At 45.5% G+C, this 18,679-nt stretch overlaps 1 protein-coding gene across 2 annotated transcripts in view; it reads left to right on the top strand.

Moving 5' to 3' along the window:
• Positions 1-18,679, top strand: part of BFSP1 (beaded filament structural protein 1) — a 51,461-nt gene that overhangs the window by 22,262 nt on the left and 10,520 nt on the right. Inside the window, exons 1-3 of one of the 2 annotated variants that reach the window (XM_068153406.1) lie at positions 5,099-5,619; positions 13,148-13,208; positions 18,520-18,615. In XM_068153406.1, the coding sequence (XP_068009507.1) occupies positions 5,249-5,619; positions 13,148-13,208; positions 18,520-18,615 (528 nt within the window). In that variant the 5' untranslated portion in view covers positions 5,099-5,248. Of the gene's footprint in view, positions 1-5,098; positions 5,620-13,147; positions 13,209-18,519; positions 18,616-18,679 lie in introns of those variants that run through there. The other variant, XM_068153408.1, reaches the window with a different exon arrangement.

Below are 18,679 nucleotides of genomic sequence, written 5' to 3' on the forward strand. Positions count from 1 at the left end.
AGACACAAACATCTGGTTTGTTTACTTCTCCATGTCTTAAGTCTGTTGCTGCCTTTGACAGCTCTGAGAGGTTGACTGGTTATCCAGAAAGACAGTGCTGGTTTTAAACATTGCTTTTTGAAAAGGAAGCTGTCTGCTTCATCCTTGTGATGCTGCACTGAAGATGTGATCCAGTAGGAATGAGCCCTGCTCAGTACCTTTCATTATAGATTTGCTGCTGGAGGGAATTCAAGCATCTCATCTGGCTCTATTAACTTCTACTAGTTTAAGGCAAGTCTCTGGTAAATACTCAAGGGAGGGTAAGGAAAATCAGTAGTATGTGTTTGAAATTCGCACTTTTCTGTATTGGGTGTGTAATGTTTCAGCTACGGACTTGGGGATGTGTGGTTGGAAAGCTGTGACTCACGGAGGGATCTTGGGGGTGTTGGTTAACAGTTGACTGAACATGAGTCAGCACTATGCCCAGGTGGTCAAGAAGGTCAATGGCATCCTGGCCAGCCAGAGAGGGCAAGTAATTGTGCTCCAGTGCTCAGCACTGGTGAGGCTGCACCTGAAAACCAGTGGCATCCTGGCTTATATTAGAAACACAATGGCCAGCAGAAACAGGGAGGTGATCAGCATTGGTGAGGCTGCACCTCGAATGCTATATTCAGTTTTGGGCCCCTCACTGCAAGAAGGACCTTGAGTTCCTGGAGTGGGTCCAGAGAAGGGCAACAAAGCTGTTGAAAGGGTCTAGAGAACAGGTCTGGTAAGGAGTGGCTGAGGAAACTGGAGTTGCTTGGTCTGGAGGAGGCTAAGGTGGAAGACCTCATTGCTCTCTACAGCTCCCTGAAAGGAGGTTGTAGTGAGGTGGGGGTTTGTCTCTTCTCACTAGTGTCCAGTGGTAGAACAAGAGGAAATGGCCTGAAACTGTGCCAGGGGAGGTTTAAGTTGGATATTAGGGGAAAAAAAGTGTACTTAAAAGGATGGTCAGGCATTGGAACAGGCTGCCTAGGGAAGTGGTGGAGTCACTGTCACTGGAGGTGTTCAAGAAATGTGTGGACATGGCACTTCAGGACATGGTTTAATGGCCATGGTGGTCTTAGGCTAACAGTTGATCTTGATGATCTTAGAGGTCTTTTCCTATCAAATCATTCTATGATTCTGGGGTCAAGATCAGTCTCCCTGATGGTGGTGAATGTGCAGCTGCAAAGGTGTGTATCTAACTGCTGTTCTGGGGGACATACCCCTTGAAACCAGTTCTATTAAATGCCCCAAAAGCAAAGACAGTCCTGAGACAGACTCTTTGCTAAGTTCCCACTGTGAAATCAGGTCAGCAGAAGATCAGCTGGTGCTAGGCTGTGCCTTTTAGAAAGCTAGGCATGATATGAGGAATTGAATAAAAGGAAAACTACATCATTAATTTTCTGTAGCAATGACAAATGGAATACAAATACCACCCCCTTTGAGTTTGCTTTGTGCTGGCAAGTCTGTCATTGTGTGTAGCTAAGTTTCCTTAGAGTTGGGTCCCTTTGAGCAGGAGTAATGGCTCGTTGCAGCACATCTGTCACATTGAGGACCAAATCCCAGCTTGTACCATACTGCAGAGTGAATTTTCTGGGGGAATTAGCGACGTTGCTTCAGTTGGTGCACATGGGACTGAATCCCCAACCCGCAGCCTACTCCTGCTGTAGGAGTACCGCCCTCTGGTGGCCCTTAAACACATAGCTTCTGGAAAGCTGCGTAACATCACAAAGCTCGGCTTTGGGCCCTGACATTTATGGCATTGCCTGGAGGGACAGGAATATGTCTAGGGGAAAGAAAAGCATGGGTGTAAGTCAGCATCCAGCTGTAGTGCACTGCATGGAAATCACCCACCAGACTGATTTCTAAAGCAACTACAAATGCTGCATTCAAGAGCGCTTAAGAGGTAAGAGGGTATTGAGCTCAGAATTGGGAGAGACTTCAGAGCTGCCGGGGAAGGCAACTGGCCTGGATAGGCAAGCAGCTCCTGAATGAATTAAGGGGGGAAAAGAGGATGTATCGCCTTTGGAAAGGGGGGGAGGCAACTCGAGATACATTTAAGGATGTTAGAACGTGTAGGAGAAAAATTAGGCAAAAGCCCAGTTGGAACTTAAGCTGGTCACTGCTGTGAAAGATAATAAAAAGCATTTCTATAAATACATTAATGCTAAAAAGAGGGGCAAGTAGAACCTGCACTCCTTATTGGACCTGGAGGGTAATATTGTAACTAAAGATGAGGAAAAGGCTGAGGTCCTAAATACCTTCTTTGCTTCTATTTTCAACAATAAGGCAGGAGACTCCAGGATAACTGCCCTCCTGAACTGGTAGATGGGGTCAGCAATGTAGTACCCCTGAAATCCAAGAGGAATTAGTTTGGGTCTTGCTGAGCCACTTGGATACTCACAAGTCCATGGGACCAGATGGGATCCAGCCTAGGGTGCTGAGAAAGCTGGCAGATGAGCTGGCCAAGCCTCTCTCCATCATTTTCCACCAGTCCTGGCTCACTGGAGAGGTCCCAGATGACTGGACACTGGCTAATGTGATCCCCATCCACAAGAAGGGTTGGATGGAGGAACCTGCAAACTACAGGCCTGTCAGCCTGACCTCAGTGCCAGGGAAAATTATGGAGCAGATTATCTTGGGGGCAATCACAGCGCACCTGAAGGATGGCCAAGGGCTCAGGCCCAGCCAACATGGATTTAGGAAGGGCATATCCTGCCTGACCAACCTGATCTCCTTCTATTATCAGGTGACTGCCTGGTGAATGTGGGGAAGGCTGTGGATGTAGTCTATTTGGACTTCAGCAAGGCCTTTGATACTGTCCCCCACAGCAAACTCTTGACCAAGCTGTCAGCTTGTGGCTTGGACAGCAGCACTCTGTGGCTAGGAACTGGCTGGAGAGCTGAGCCCAGAGAATGGTGGTGACGGGTGCCACATCCAGCTGGCAGCCAGTCACTAGTGGTGTCCCCCAGGGATCAGTGCTGGTCCCCAGCCTGTTTAATATCTTCATTGATGATCTGAATGAGGGGATTGAGGCCATCATCAATAAATTTGTGGATGACACCAAGTTGGGAGCAGGTGTTGATCAATTAGAGAGTAGAAGGGCTCTGCAGAGGCATCTTGACAGGCTGGACAGATGGGCAGAGTCCAGCATGATGGCATTTGACAAATCCAAGTGCCAGGTGCTGCACTTCAGCCACAACAACCCCATGCAGTGCTACACGCTGGGGTCAGAGTGGCTGGAGAACTGCCAAACAGAAAGAGACCTGGGGGTACTGGTTGACAGCCAGCTGAACATGAGCCAGCAGTGTGCCCAGGTGGCCAAGAAGGCCAATGGCATCCTGGTGTGCATCAAGAATAGTGTGGCCAGCAGGAGCAAGGAAGTCATTGTGCCCCTGTACTCAGCACTGGTTAGGCCACACCTTGAGTCCTGTGTCCAGTTCTGGGCTCCTCAATTTAAGAAGGACATTGAGACACTTGAACATGTCCAGAGAAGGGCAACGAGGCTGGTGAAAGGACTTGATGATCTTTGAGGTCTTTTCCAACCTTATTGATTCTATGAATCTGTTCTAAGTCTTTCCCTCCAGATAGACCACTCTGGTTAGGGGCATGGTGAGAGACCCCTACTGAAATTTTCATCACCAAAGGAGTGAAGCTATATGCCCAGCATGGAGTCAGGGCCGCTTCTAGCCCCAAGGAGAGGGGTGGGGTAGTACTCATGTGGGTGGTAGTTGTATTAAAAGGTTATTTAAAGCCTAAAAAACTCTTGCCATGGAAATACACTACCCACAATCCAGCAGAATCTACTTTCTGATCTCTTCTGGAAGACTAACTTTGTGAAAAGCTCAGCTGCATTGTTCAGCTGGGCAAGCTTGTGCAGCCAGAGAGCTGCAAATGCCAACATGTTCGTGCATCGTGTTTTGACATCCACTGCTATATAAAGATCCCACATTTCTAACAAATCTACTCCTGTTTTGCTATTTATGTAGTTCAGAGGCTGCAGGAATAGCTGCACAATGCAAGTGCAAAGCCTACTTTAGTTTTCTGAAAGACCATTTGATCTTTCCCCATTGCACTTCCCAATAGTCTGAGGCAGAGTAGGAAAGATGCAGAAAACTTCCAAAGAACTTTTTCCTTTTGATTCAGATTTAGTAACATAGGATTCGAACTTTGGAGTCTCATGAGCACCCAGTTTCTTTCTTTGCCTCTGCACTTGCTTCCAGTGAGGGTGCTCTGTTAAGGTTCTAATACCTGCAGTTTAAATATCCATGTAATATATGCCCATTTAAAAAATGAGAGTTTTGCATAAATGAGTTGGTGACAGAGTTCTCAACACTGGACTGTCTTGGTGTTGGGCATTTTGGCTGGGTGAATAGATATGCTTCCTGAAGAACAGGCCCAAGAAACAGGAGTTTGCAAAGAGACTGGGGAAAAAACTCCTAGAGGAAATACATCCTTCTGTTCAGAGGAATTAAAGCCTCTTGGGATGGCAACACACAGGACTCCATCATGGTGGGAGGGAAGGAAGGAAGGATGGTGGCTTTTAGTACTGTTGCGGCCTTGATGCCTCTCATGCCAGGTAGAAGTCAGCTGCAGAAGAGGCTGATAGGAAGCACAGAGTGAGAACTAAAGGGCCCATCCACCACCCATCATCCTAAATGATCACAAAACCGTCAGACAACAAAACCCCAGCACTGCAATCCACTCGCACCAAAACCCTGGCTCAGCAGAAGGCCTCTGCACATTGCCCTGGGGACACCACCATGGGACAAAGCTCTCCCCCCCAGCACAGCCACCAAAGGCTTTGAGCTCAGGCTCTGAAATTGCAAAGCACTTGTTTTGTTGTCTGTGGATAACGCATTAATCCGCTGAGCAAGAGCTGGACGTTGCTCTCTCTTTTTTTCTTTTCTTTTTTTTTTTTTTTTTTTTCCCCCTTTTTTTCTGGCTGTACATAATTGCAGTGCTCAAAAATAAAAGCCCCTCCCCCCTCCCAGAGCTGCTGCTCCTCTGAACTGCTGACGCCTGGGCAGCCCCAAGGCGGGGCCACTTGGATTTATTTAGTTCACTGCCACAGATGATGCCTTTAGTGCCACAAACCGCCCTGGAGACAAGTCCTAATCATCTGGGGGGGCGATTATGTTCAGTCCTTCCTCCCCAAACCCCCCAGACATAATTCAGATCCAAACTGGAGAGACAGGCAGGGACGCACGAGGGGACGCCGGCACCGCACAGTCCCCCCGAAGCCATGTACAGGAGCAGCTTCCTCCGCGAGGTGCGCAAGGAGAAGTACGAGCGGTCGGACGCCTACGATGAGCTGCGAGGCTCCCCCGAGTTCGACAGTTTGGCCCAAGCCCGGGGCCTGGAGAATCTCCAGGAGCTCAACGAGCGCTTCGCCAGCTACATCAACCGGGCGCGCGTGCTGGAGCAGCGCAACACCATCCTGCGCAAGCAGCTGGAGACCTTCCAGCGCATGGACGAGCTGGTGGGCCTGGACGAAGCCTTCGCTGGGCAGATTGAATTCAACCGCCAGCGGATGCGGGAGCTGGCATCTGACAGAGCCAAGCTGGAGCGGGAGGAAAAGGATGCCCAGCGCATGCTCGATGAGTACCGCAACAAGTAAGGCTTACACACGCAGGAAGGGGGTTGGCATTATTCCCATAGGTAATCTTTGTAGGAGGGATGGAGGTGTTGTCACCAGCTGCCTTTTATACACAGCTGATGCCCCTTTCTATGGGTACCCGTCTTGTATCAGGGATGGCATGTAAGCCCATGGTGCAAAGCGAGGTGTCAGGACTTAGGGAGCTCCAGCTCTGCATTTTGTGGTCTCACTGATACTGGATGGTCAATAGCCCTTTGCATTCCAGCGTACCATGTCCTTGCTGTGGCACACATCAGTTGCTGTGGCTCATTAAACATTAGGAGGATTGTCCTCTGAGCTGCACAGAGGGAATAACCCAATTGAAAACCAAAAGGCTTGAAGCCAGTTGTGTGTCTGAGCAGCAGAGAGTCCCAAACATCTCCTGATATGTGGGTCTTCTCTGAGAAATCCTTACTTACAGGCTTTGGAAGGCACCTGGGCCAACCACTACAGATGCAAGATAGAAAGAAAATATATTTCCCCCCCCGGTATATAAATTTTGCCTAATTACCTTCCTCTTTTTCCTTGCATCCTGCTATTTCCATCTTGTGCTACTAAAGCAGTGGCTGTAGGAACAGGTTTCCCCTAATTTCATATGAGAGCAGGAGCCTTGGGATCTGAGGCATGCAAGTGCCTCCAGACACCTCTAGTTCCCTCCCTTCACCAACAGGCAATTTTGTCCAGGTTGTTGCTTAACTAACTACACAATGAGACTTGGTGAGAGTTGCTCATGAAAGGACAGCTCACAGTAGAGGGTCTTGGCTTCCTGTTACTTATGGGTCAGGTGGATTTTTCCCACTACACCTCTATCTGTCAGTAACATGGAGGCTGAGGAGAAGCTTTTCCTGCTCCCCACCAAAGGTGAAATCCATATAGCATGCTTTATCTTAGAAACACTTCTCATTGAGTGGTGGGAAGAAGGAAAAATGAAATCTTTTCAGCAAAAGCAGCCTTGGTAAACGTGCAGCTGCTCCTGGGCAATGCTCAGCACAAACACTTTTAACAAGGCAGAAGGTGAAACATCTGGAGCATTGACTTGATCTTGCAGACATTTAAGTTGCTCAAGATTCCATCCCATGTGTCTCCATCACAGAATTTTTGTCCTACCTTGCCCAAACCATAAGATTTTTTTTCCTCAGTCTGATCTTCTTCTGACTTTCCACTCCTCTGGACTAGAAAGTGTAAGAGTGATAGTATTTTCCCTTTTTGTCTTGGATCATTTTTCAGCTGGAAAGAGCCAGAAAACTCATGTGTGCTGATTTGGTGTCTGTCTTTTTAGGCCATGGTCTGATGTATGGCTATGAGCAGCCTCACAGGCCTAACACAGCCTCATCCTGTCCTCCCCAGCCCTGCATGCTGCTCAGCACACACCATCTCACCTGCTGTGCCATCACAACTCTTTCTGGGTCTACTGTCAGGTTTGAATGAAGAAAATGATCCAGCCTGGAAAAAAACAAGAAACAATCAAAACCTCCCAAACAAAAGAAAATGTAACATCTCCCACACAATTCAGTGGGCTGCCCACAGGGGTTGTGAGCTTTGGGCTCAGCTATAGATATGCTTAGCCCTGATCTCTCTTTCTCATCTGGCAGCAGAGAACAGCACAGCCAGGCTGAGGCTTAATGTTGCAAATGGTCTGATGTCTATGATGTCTTGTCTCAGTGCCAGTGACTAATAAGCACCTGATTAGGCAGTTTTGTATTCCAATATTTAAGGGCAGGAAATTGAGCTACAAGCTAATGCTATCATTTAGCTGTGGACTCTTCATACTTGCTCATATGGTTTTATTACATGGTGCCCATGTGGTTTTATCTGAAGTCAGTACTTAAATGTCTTAGCTGCATATTGTGTCCAGAGAAGGGTTATGAGAATGATTGGAGGAGTGGAAGCCCTGCCATATGAAGAGAACCAGAGAGAACTGCTCAACTTTGAGAAGAGAAGCCTTAGGGAAGATCTCGTAACCATGTACAAGTACATAAAGGGTAGCTATCAGGAGGGGTCACATGGAAAAGACAAGGGGTGGGCAATGGGTACAAGTTGCTCCTGGGGAGATGCCAATTAGACTCCAGAAGAAAATGATTCTAATGCCTAACTGTTCTCATGGGGAAACATCTCCCAGGAGAAGTAGTGGATTCTCCCTACATTGGACAGGTTTACATCTCAGCTTGACAGGGTGCGAGTCCAGCTCATCTTAACTCTACTATGACCTAGACAGGTTGGACCAGAAGATCCCTGGGATCCCTTCTATCTTGGCATTCTGTGATTCTCTGATGTTAAAGACAGGTGCAAACTGTGGTATAGATGGACAGAAATGTGGTATTCATAGGATACAATGTTGGAAGGCACCCCAAGGATCATCTAGTCCTTTCAGGGTAAGAATACAATTTAAATGAGGTGGCCCAGCACCCTGACAAGCTGGGCCTTGAAACTGTCTAATGTAGGGGAACCTACCATCTCCCTTGGGAGGTTATTCCAGTGTCTAATAATTGAAATGGTGAAAAAATTTCTTCTGGCATCCAGTCTGAATCTCCTCAGTATCAACTTGTACCCATTGTGCCTTGCCTTTACCATGGGACTCACTGTAAAAAGGGAGTCTCCCTCCTCATGTTAGAGTCCCTTTGTGTACTGGTGCATGGTTATGAGGTCTCCCCTAAGCCTTCTCTTCTCAAGGCTGAGCAAACCCGGTTCTATCAGCCTTCCTTCATACGGCAGGGCTTCCAGTTCTCTGATCATTCTTGTGGTCTTGCTCTGGACCATTTCCAGTCCATCCTTCTGGTAGGGACCAAAACTAGTTGCAGCCTAGCCAGTGCTAAGAAGTGTGGGAGAATGATATCTTTATCCCTGCCTGCTTTCTCTCCGTCTGGAGTGTTTCAGGCAGGCAGAGAGTCATTGCAGTGGAGCATACAGCTCCACCGAAAAACTGTCAGGAAAAAAAAAAGGATAAACTGGCCAGAAAAAATTAATTTGTCCTGGCCACCATTTAATGGATTCTTGTGTAAACCTGGGCAGTTTGTGGATAACTGCCTGCACAGTTCTGCAGCAGCAGGATTAGGGATCTGACATAAGGGTGACTTATTTTTTTTTCTTAGAGTAGCTTTACACAAGCTGTAAAAAAAAGGAGGGAAGAATACAGGACATTGAAATCCCTGACTGGGATGTGTGTGTGTGTGTGCAAATGGAACAGAACACCCAGAGGCTCTGCTTTTGGAAAGTGAGATTTAGGACCTGTTCCTATATCCAAACCAACAACACTGCAGTTTAAAGTTAAAGATATGCAAGGCCATTACAGTGGAAGGGCACTGGCTGCTTTTTAACCAAACTGTCTTCAGTTTACGTTAGGAAATGAATTTTGGTTGGGGTTTTTCTGGGGTTGGTTTGTTTGATGGTTTTTTCTTCCTTTGTCTGTTTGGTTGGGGTTGTGGTTTGGTTTTGTTTTATTTTGGTTGCTTTCTGTTATGTTTTTCTTTGGTGTTTCTGTTTGTTTGCTTGTTTTGTCTCTTGGGAGCTGCTGGATGTGTGACCTGAAGACAAACACTGAAGTTTCTTTGTTGTTTGAAAGAGATCTGAGTTTTGAGTTGCAGGCTTTAAAACAGAGCCAGTGCTCTGGTACTGTGTATTCTGTCATCTCACCTCACTTCTAGCCCAAAGCCTTCCTAATGGCTATGATTTCAGCTATTTAAACCTATAATTTGAGCTCTCTAAACAAAACATGGGTGGAAAAATCTGCTGTGCTGTGGTAGGGCCTTGCTATACCACTGAAACCAGATGCACTCCTGTGCTGAAGACCTGCTCTCCTAACTGGCTCTGCACTAAGTCAGCAGTAGGCAGTATGGGGATTTTGCTTCAGTTGGAAACGTAAATCATCTACTTTTGGCACCCTAAGGTTAACAAAATCTCTTAGAGTGAAGCAATTTGTACCAATTAATTGACAAATGTCTGTGTCTTTCACTAATGCAAGGAATTTCAGCTCCCACAAACCATTCTTTTAGTTGCACTCACAATTTGGGAAGTAGATTTATATCTGCAAGCAAACCTTTTAAAGCTACTTTTACAGAAATAGACCTTTTCAAGTCCCATTTCTATAAGTAGACTTTTAAAAGCTACTTTTAAACACAGTAGGGCCTGGGAGCACCGAGTTCATACAATTCAATGTGCAGGAATCAGTGAAAAGTGTAGATCTTGGGTTAAAATGTATTTTAAAATCCTTGATAGTCACATTTATAGATGATTATTTTTTCCTCTCACATTTCCATGAATAATTCAGACTGTAGAGAGGAGAAATCTTTCTCTCAAAGTTGCAGGGGGCAAAGAAAGGCAATGCTAAGAATTGTTTGGCTGCATCTTGCAAAGGCTAATTATGATAATATTATTGGGCAATGTTGCATCTGGCCATAGGAAAGGACCATGCTTCTCTCTCCATGAGATTAGGAAAGATGCTGAAGCCCAGATTTTAGCACCCTTGACTGACCAGGATTAATTAACTTCTGAAATTAATAGTCTTGGTAATCAGCTGTTTAATTTAAAATTCATTCACTGCCAATCTCATGGGATTTGCATGCAGAGTGATTCCCTGAAGGTCAATGCACACAGCATTTGGCACTGCTCTCTCCAAGCTGCACTGTATGGTTATGCTCTGATGAGCTTGGCACTATAGGGGGCCACAGTGAAGACCCAGCACCTGTGAGAACACAAAGATTAACTAGGAGAGCATGGTATCTGTGATTTGGGGAGCAATAGAGACTCCATCAGCAAAGCCATCTTCAAGCCCTGTCTGCAGAGGTGGTCTCTGCGCTGCTGCTGCTTCTCTGGTGACAGGGAAAGCTTTATTCTGCTGCAGATGAGGAGGTCCTACTTGCCCTCCACCCCTTCCTCAGACAGCCAAAATCTTCCTGTGGCTGTCAGCCACTTGATAGCAGCTTCTCGATAATACAGGTAGCAATCTCTTCACAAATCAGCAGGGCGCAGCCCTCTTGTGGAGCTCATTCTAGCTTTTAGGATTATCAGCCATGAGCATTATTGGTCTGTCCATCATCCTTATAGGCCCAGCACTTTGCAGTGCGTGTTCTTTGGCACCCAAATTACTGGTCTCTCTCTGTGATGAAAAGGCCAGCAAAGTTCCTCAGGGAAACTGAAAAGGAGAAAAGGAAAGTAATAGAAGGCAAGAGGTTTTATATCTTGCTGAACAACTTCAGAAGGGTTCAACAGAGAAGCAGCATTTATTTTCTGGTTAAAACATAGGCTTGACACCAAATTGTCTATCTGGCCACTGAGCATCATGAGGATGTATTGTGACTGTTTTCTCCCTGGAGGGGAGGCAGTCCTTGCAGCATGGCAGAGGCAGGGCTGGAAAAACCAAAAAAAGTCCGTGTCCTGTCCCTGTCCTTTTATAGCAAGCAGAAGCCTGTCTGTCAGCTGGGGATGGGAAAAGAGCTTTACAGCATTGCTGGAGCCATGCTTTCCAGGTGGACAAACAAGCCTAGAGATGGACTGCCCTCCTGCAGGTCAGTGCCCTGAGCTGTGGGGCAGTTCAAGGGATTGAACAACTATTTGCAAATCTGTTAGAGCCCCAACAGACAGCTGCTCATCTCAGAACCTTTACTGCTCTGATCTGCTTTGTGTGAACCTCACAGAGCCCTCAAAGCAAAAGAACCTCGTGGCTCTTAAGGTCCAGGATAGGCTGACCAGCAATCATCTAAGAAAAGCTTGACCTCTTTTCAACATGTCCAGCTAATTACTTGAAGGTTGAACTCAAGTTGTAAAGCATAATAGAGCTTTATTTACCAGCCACTGCATTTACACAGATACAGTTCAGCAGGCACAGAGGCATCTCTGAAGCACTTCTAAGAGCTCCTTACCCTTTTGCACTGAGCTCCCGGAGAAGATTGAACATCACTTAAAAGCAATCCTCCTTCAAAGGATAATCACACAACACTCAGAGCTGCCAGGTGGATTTATGACTGAGAGACACATCAGGTATTTGAGTTATTTGAGAGTGAAGGAATATATAGCCAAATATTTCAGTCACTGAAAGTATTTCTGAGTCAGAATGAGGTTTAGACTCCAACTCAATGGGCTGGGAGTGTAAATCCAACCTTTTATTGTAGCTGTATATTTGATTTCACAAACTGACACAATCTGCTTCCTTCTTGCTCAGTTGTCTAAAAGTATCTAAGTTAACAAAGTGCTTATTGACAACTGTACACATTCCATACACAAACATTCCATAAGACAGAGAGAAAACTGGTTGGGGGTGAGCTACTTAACAAAGAGAGACAGAGGTGCAGCCTTGCTTCTGAGGATGAATATTCTTGGATTTATGCTTGGAAGTGACCCTGAGTGACTATGAGTTGGCAAAATGGCTTTGCTTTAGGTTTGTGTCAGAAGCTAGCACTTCAGCTGAGGAGGCCCAGATATTAATAGGAGTGATGATGAAAGAAAGTCTCATCATTTTCACTTGTTTCTTTACTGTTGGTGGTGAGAATTGAAAACAGACCAATGACCAACCCTCCTAATATTTTGGGATTTCAAGAGAAGGGTAAGTTGGGAAACCAGAGCATGAAGTGGAGTCTATTTCTCCTTTGTGGTCAGTTCACCTGGTCAGTTCACAGGTGACCCCATCCCTTCCCCTTTCCAAAGTATGTTGAAAGGGAAGAGAATGACACTGGCTGTCCATCCTTCAGGAGACAAAAAGAACTGGGGTGGATGTGACCGTTATGGCTTGTCCCCACCCTCTTGATGGCTAGCTCTCACATATTTATAAACATTTATGAAGTTCCCTCTCAGTCTTCTCTTCTCCAGACTTCACCTAGTGACAACTGATGAATGGCTGTCGCTGTAGTCCAGCAGCAGTTGAATAGGATTTTATTGTAAATCCACTGTTCTTGGGCTTTCTGTGAAAAAGTGATAGCAAATGTGTGACATTCTGTTGTGTTATAGAATGGTCCAGGCCAGAAGGGACCTCCAAAGATCATCTAGTTCAACCTCCCCACAGTCAGCAGGGACATCCCCAAATAGGTTGCCCAGGACCTCATTGAGCCTCACCTTGAACGCCTCCAGAGAAGGGGCCTCAACCACCTTCCTGGGCAGCCTGTTCCAGTGTCCCACCACCCTCATAGTGAAGAACTTGTTCCTAACATCCAATCTAAAGCTGCTCTTCTCTAGTTTGAAGCCATTGCCCCTCATCCTGTCACCACAGGCCCTTGTAAACAGACTCTCCCCATCCTTCCTGTAGGCCCCCTTCAAGAACTGGAAGGCTGCTATCAGGTCTCCCTGGACCCTCTTCTGTGTTCTGACACAAGTTGAGGATGAGAAGTTGATCAGTTCTGGAATTAGCATCTGGACCAAAAAAAGAAAGTAATGCACCTGCATAAATAAATATTTTGGGCCTTTTCAAGATTGATATTCTGCTTTAGTGTGAAGCACATATTGCTCATGACAGTGCAGGGGAGAGCACAGTCTGCAGAAGGGTGGTCCACTGAACTTCATTTTCTTTGTTGTTTGCTGCAGGTACAGAAATGAACGTGAGTACCAGCAGAGGCTAAAAGAAACCCTGGAACGCCTTAACAAGGTAAGCCTGAAAAATGGAAAAGGAAAGGTCTGTGTGATTATACCCACCCCGTTCCTTTGCTTTAATTTACTACAGCCAGCTGGTTTGAAGAAGCTGTGGGAAGATGAAATGTCAAAGCCAGACATTTCCTGTCATTACACCATGATGAAAAATTCTTTGTCTCCTCCATCAGCCTTTTGCGAATGGCTGAGCCTCGGCGTGTGGATACACCTCATGCAGCGCTTTGCTCTACACAGCTCTGATGATTTGGGTCAGAGAGCAGATGACATCCTCAGCCAGGCACAGGACTTCACTGCTTTGTCTGGAAGGCCTAGGGCTGATAGTACTGACTGCATAAATCACATCCAGCATGAACTTTGCAAATTTACCCTTATTGGAGAGCTGGCAAGTCATAGGTGCCTTTTGTAGCTCTTTTAACTCTCTTTTTTGAAACTTGGAAGACAATTTCTCTATATGAGTTACAGTCTATACAGAGGGGTAGGAAAGGCCAATTTATTAAGCTGATTGTGCAGCTAATACATGTATCTAAGTGTCCAAAATGTGACCAGACAAAAAGTGCCTCTTGCTAAATACTTTCTTCTCTCCCCTTTGGGATTCCCCTACATCAGACAGTTTTAAGACTCAGATTGACAGGGTGCTGGGCCACCTCCTTTCAACTCTACTATTACCTAGAAGGGTTGGACCAGGTGATCCTTGAGGTTCCAGCTTGATATTCTGTGATCTCTGATTTGTTTTCATCCAGCTTCTAGTTCTTAGTCTTCTTGAGAGGGTTGACAGCTTAATCCAACTCAAAATCAACCTCAGCTGGTTTCTTGCTCATCCTGTAATTTGCAAGACAGTCCAAAGGACTGCTTTTTACTTTCAGTAGCATCCCAAGAGCCAAACCCTGGTCCTGACTACAATCCATGGAACACTAGTTTGGGAAGAAATTCTACAATGTGCCAAGACAGCTCAAAGCCATTTGAGCAGCAATTTGTAACAGCAGTGTAAATCTTTCCCCATCTTCTCTGCAGTTTGGCACATTTGGGGTTTTTCTTCTGATACAGTTACTGTATTAAATGTATATTTAGCAGTGACATCATGGCATGAAAAAAATGCTGGCTGCATCCAGGTCTTGAAGTCTGGTGATGTATCTCAGTTACTTTCAGGATATGGTCAGCCCTTCCCAGGACAGACACTCAGCTTCTCATTACTTTTCCATATAAAAAAGAAAAGACATAAAACCCCCTGATTGTTTGTTTTTTCCTTTCCACAGTGAAGTGTGCACAATGTTTGTTACAGTGCCACAGTACATTAGAGGTTGGAAGAGACCTCCAGAGATCATCAGGTCCACCCCCCCTGCCAAAGCAGGAGCTGCACTTTCTTGAACTAATACCATGGGAATGGTAATAATAATAGTAGAAATAGGAGAAAAATTGTAATAGTAGTAATAACCACAGAAATGTTCAGGTTGGAAAAGACCCTCAGGATCACCAAGTCCAACTGCTAACCCTACTCTACAAGGTTCACTCCTAAACCATATCCCCAAGCACTACATCCAAACCACCTTTAAACACCGCCAGGGTTGGTGACTCAACCTATCATAATAAAAAGGCTCAGAGAAAACCTTTACTAACATGTTTAGGAAGTTTCCAAGCCAGCTCTGTGAAACTGAGAGAACCTCTCTCCCTGCTAGCTTTCACCTGTGTGAAGAAAATTGTGTTAGATCTTTCCTTGGGTCTATTTTTCACAGCTTGTTCCTCGTCTTCTGCATTGGGAAACAATTCTGGGTGGATTAAGAGGAGATTTTCTTTTCCTGCTACAACTGCCAGGAGCTGCTCTACTCAATCACCATCATTCCAATGATCTCTGTTTTACTTTAGAAAAAAACGTGCATTTTAGCATTTCTGTTTCTAGTGAATGCTAAATATCCTGCATCAGTGCTATTTTGCAGTGTGCCAGCAGGGCTCTTGGACACTGCAAGCTTCTAAAAGTTATTTGTAAAGGCAAATCCTTTGTAAGGCGTAGCTGAGCATGGTGGGTCCGTCTTCACTGTTCCTCTCAGCCAGTCTGTGGCTAAACAAAAGTGATTTGATTTGATAACCCTAGGAACAGCTGATGAGATCCTGAGCTGTGGGAATTGTTTTTATTCCAGGCTGTGTCTGGGCTGCCCTTGTTGCCACAGCTCCTTGTCTTAAGGCACCAAATGCTGGAGGGAACACAGCTAATAGTCAGAGGGCTGGAGCTCCTCCAGAGTATGGGCTGGAAGAGCTGGGGCTGTTCAGCTTAGAGAAGAGAAGGCTCTAGAGGGACCTTAGTACTGCATTTCAGTGCCTGAAGGGGACCTGCAAGAAGGCTGGGGAGGGTTTTTAGCAACAGGATCAGGGGCAATGGTTGGAAACCGGAGCAAGGTAGATTTAGATTGGACGTCACGAGGAAGTTCTTTACAATGAGTGGTAAATACTGGGACAGGTTGCGCAGGGATGTTGTTGAGACCCCATCCCTGGAGACATTCAAGGTCAGACTTCATGGGGCCCTGAGAAACCTGATCTAGTTGGAGGTGTCCCTGTTCCCTGTGGGGGGATTGGACAAGATGACCCTTGAGGGTCCCTTCCAACCTGATACATTCTGTGATTTTTCTGTGCAGTGATAAAGATGTAGCCTGAAATCTACCTGTGCAGCTCTAAACTCATGCCTTTACTGACAGATGGAAAAGCAGCAAACATTGGATCTGGAGAGATCTAATAGATTTCTCTTCCTTGGTAAATGAAAGTTCTGTGTAATCCCATGGATTGATTATATTGGGTTGAAATTACTCCCCAACTAATTTGGCAAAAATTACCCCCAAAATAAAATTGCCAAACTAGCTCAGTGGGCTGCAAGCAAATGAAGCTATATTTACAAGCAAAACTACAATCTAGAAATATGAAATGCAATGAATATGTACAAGATAGACAATACTTGCATGTATTTGCAATTTACAAACAACACAAGAACTCCCCTGGACAAAACCAGGGGGCTACCAATAATTTCCCCCTCTCCATCTTCCTGAACGAGGGAAAGAGAAAGAGGAGAGGAGAGCAGAGAGTAGCTTGTTAGTACTTAACCTCAACAAAGAAACACAGCCAAGGTCTGCAAGCCAGCAGAAGCAACCAGCTAGTGTCTGCTAGAGCAAAGAGCTGAGAAAGAGTTAGCTTATACAAGTAACTTATTTAGTTATCAGACCAATGGGGTTATTAGACCTCATAATTATTTTCCCTCTACATCCAATAGTTATTTATGTCCTACCACTTTTACTCAATGTGTGGAAAATTTCCTAGGCATCAGCATAAAACTGCCACATCAATATTCTGGACTTGGGACCTAAAGCAGAATGATTTTTCAGAAGTTGAGTCAATGACAAATACTGCAAAGTTAAGAAGAAAGTGAGGAGGCACTGCACTGTCCTGCTAGACAGCATCGCCAAAGAAGCTGCTCTGCCTGGAAGCAGGTCATAAAAGCAAGAGCATTTTCCCCTTTGAAGGAGCGTTTAGAAAGCCAAGCTGCTTTTGCTTACCACATGCAGAAATATTTGCTTATGAGTTTTGCTTTTTTTGGCTCCTCCCCAAAACTCCCAGCGTGGCTATTGTCCTGCTGATCTTCCTCTCAATAGGAAGGCAGAGGGGTGCAGAAAACCAGCGAGCATTCCTGATGACTGGCTCCGAATGTGCTGGTCTGGATGCGTCTGTTCAGCCACATTCTCACAAAGCGGAGGGACCGCTGGAGAGGTCTGTGGCTGAGAGGCTCAGCAGCATAATGAGACAGCTAACATCTACACATTTTTTGAATAGCACATGCTGTGCACATGCAGCGAGCCAAATTCCCCTTCTGCCAGTCATGTGCCGCACCCATGGATTTCAGCGCTTTATTTGCAACCTGTGATCTGCACGTGAAGGGAGCTGCAGGGGAAGGGACACCTTCGCATCCTTTCCCATCCTTTGCCTTTCTTCCCAATTTTGTTTTACATTATTTCATTTCCACTTCAAAGTAAATTCAGAAATCAAGACTTTCTTGAGGCAAATTGCACACTGGTGGAGGAAAGGCCATGTTTTGTAGAGTCGCAAGGAGGATATTCAGCTGGCAACTTTCAAGATACTTTCTCAAAAGTGATATTTAGCAGTTTCAGTTAAACCCTAACAAAGAAGGCAGGCAGTAAGTAGGCAAACAAAGCTGTTCCCTTCACACTTATCAATCTGTGAAATACACTGCCAGCTTCCATGGAAATTATTCTGTATTGAAGGGTTTGTGTTAATTAACATAACAGGGGGAAAAAAACCACACCACCCCTATCTAAATCAGACCTTTGAACAGAAAAGGAGATTTCACTGCACTTAAATACCAGTGTCACTCACATCTGTGCCCTTTCAGATGAGGGTTGGTAGTCATACACTTTATCCCCTGAATTAATCTGAACATTATGAACTTTTGTTCTCAGAAACTGCAATGCAACTTCTGTAGAAAGCTGATTTTCTTTCTTTCCTCTTTTTTTTTTCCCTAGACTTCTGTCATTTTCTTTTCCAGAAATGTCTTCACATTGACAAGCATTTTTGTCACATTTGAGAGCAGACCAAAAGCAGCAAAAAACCCCAAAATCTTTGGACCATGCCATTTTTTTTTTGTTTTTAAAGGTATTCTTTAGGAACAAGTTCTTTACCAGGAGGAGGGTAGTGGAACACTGGAACAGGTTGCCCAGGGAGATAGTTGAGGCCCCAGCCCTGGAGATACACAAGGCAAGCCTCAACAGGGCTCTGGGCAACCTGATCTAGCTGAGGATGTCCCTGCTTACTGTAGAGGGGGTTGGACTAGATGACCTTTGGAGGTCCCTTCTAACCCAGACCATTCTATGATTCCTTACTGAGGATACTGAAGAGTCACCAGGATGCCTTGGGTCCTGTCATAAACACTGGAGAAATCAGTGCCTGCTGCTATCATCTCTTTAAGATTTATTCAACACTGGGAGCTTTTAGAGTCAAAGACTGGTATTTCATAGCATCTATTTCTCTTTCTGGGCTCCTAGCATTCATAAAGCATGTAGTAAAAGTATTTTGGCAGTGCCAGTGCCAAACTGCATCACAAATCCTATTTCTGCAGAAAAGTAGCATCTTCAGTGGTCCAAGGTGATGAATACAGTGCCTGTTACTGGTTTCATAGGACTTTTGTTTCTGCCAGCAGACTTTAACTCTCCAGGCAGGCTGCTCTATGCTGTGACAACTCAGGTGATGACTAAGTGGCCCCTGTGGCTGTGGCACTCCATCTGTGCATACTAACCATGCCACATGTCTCTGCATTGCAGGAAGCTGATGAAGCACTGCTGTGCAACCTCGAACTCCAGATTGAGTCTCAGTTCCTGCAGGATGACATTAATGCCACAAAGGACAGATACAAGAAGGTAAGTGGATGAATTTGCTGTTTTCTTCAGCTCTTCATTTTAGAGACGTGTGAAGCCTTGCCTT

This window comes from Melanerpes formicivorus, unplaced genomic scaffold (assembly GCF_026170545.1).
Source record: "Melanerpes formicivorus ecotype bairdi unplaced genomic scaffold, bMelFor1.0.p_v2 SCAF_25, whole genome shotgun sequence".
NCBI classification, from domain to species: domain Eukaryota; kingdom Metazoa; phylum Chordata; class Aves; order Piciformes; family Picidae; genus Melanerpes; species Melanerpes formicivorus.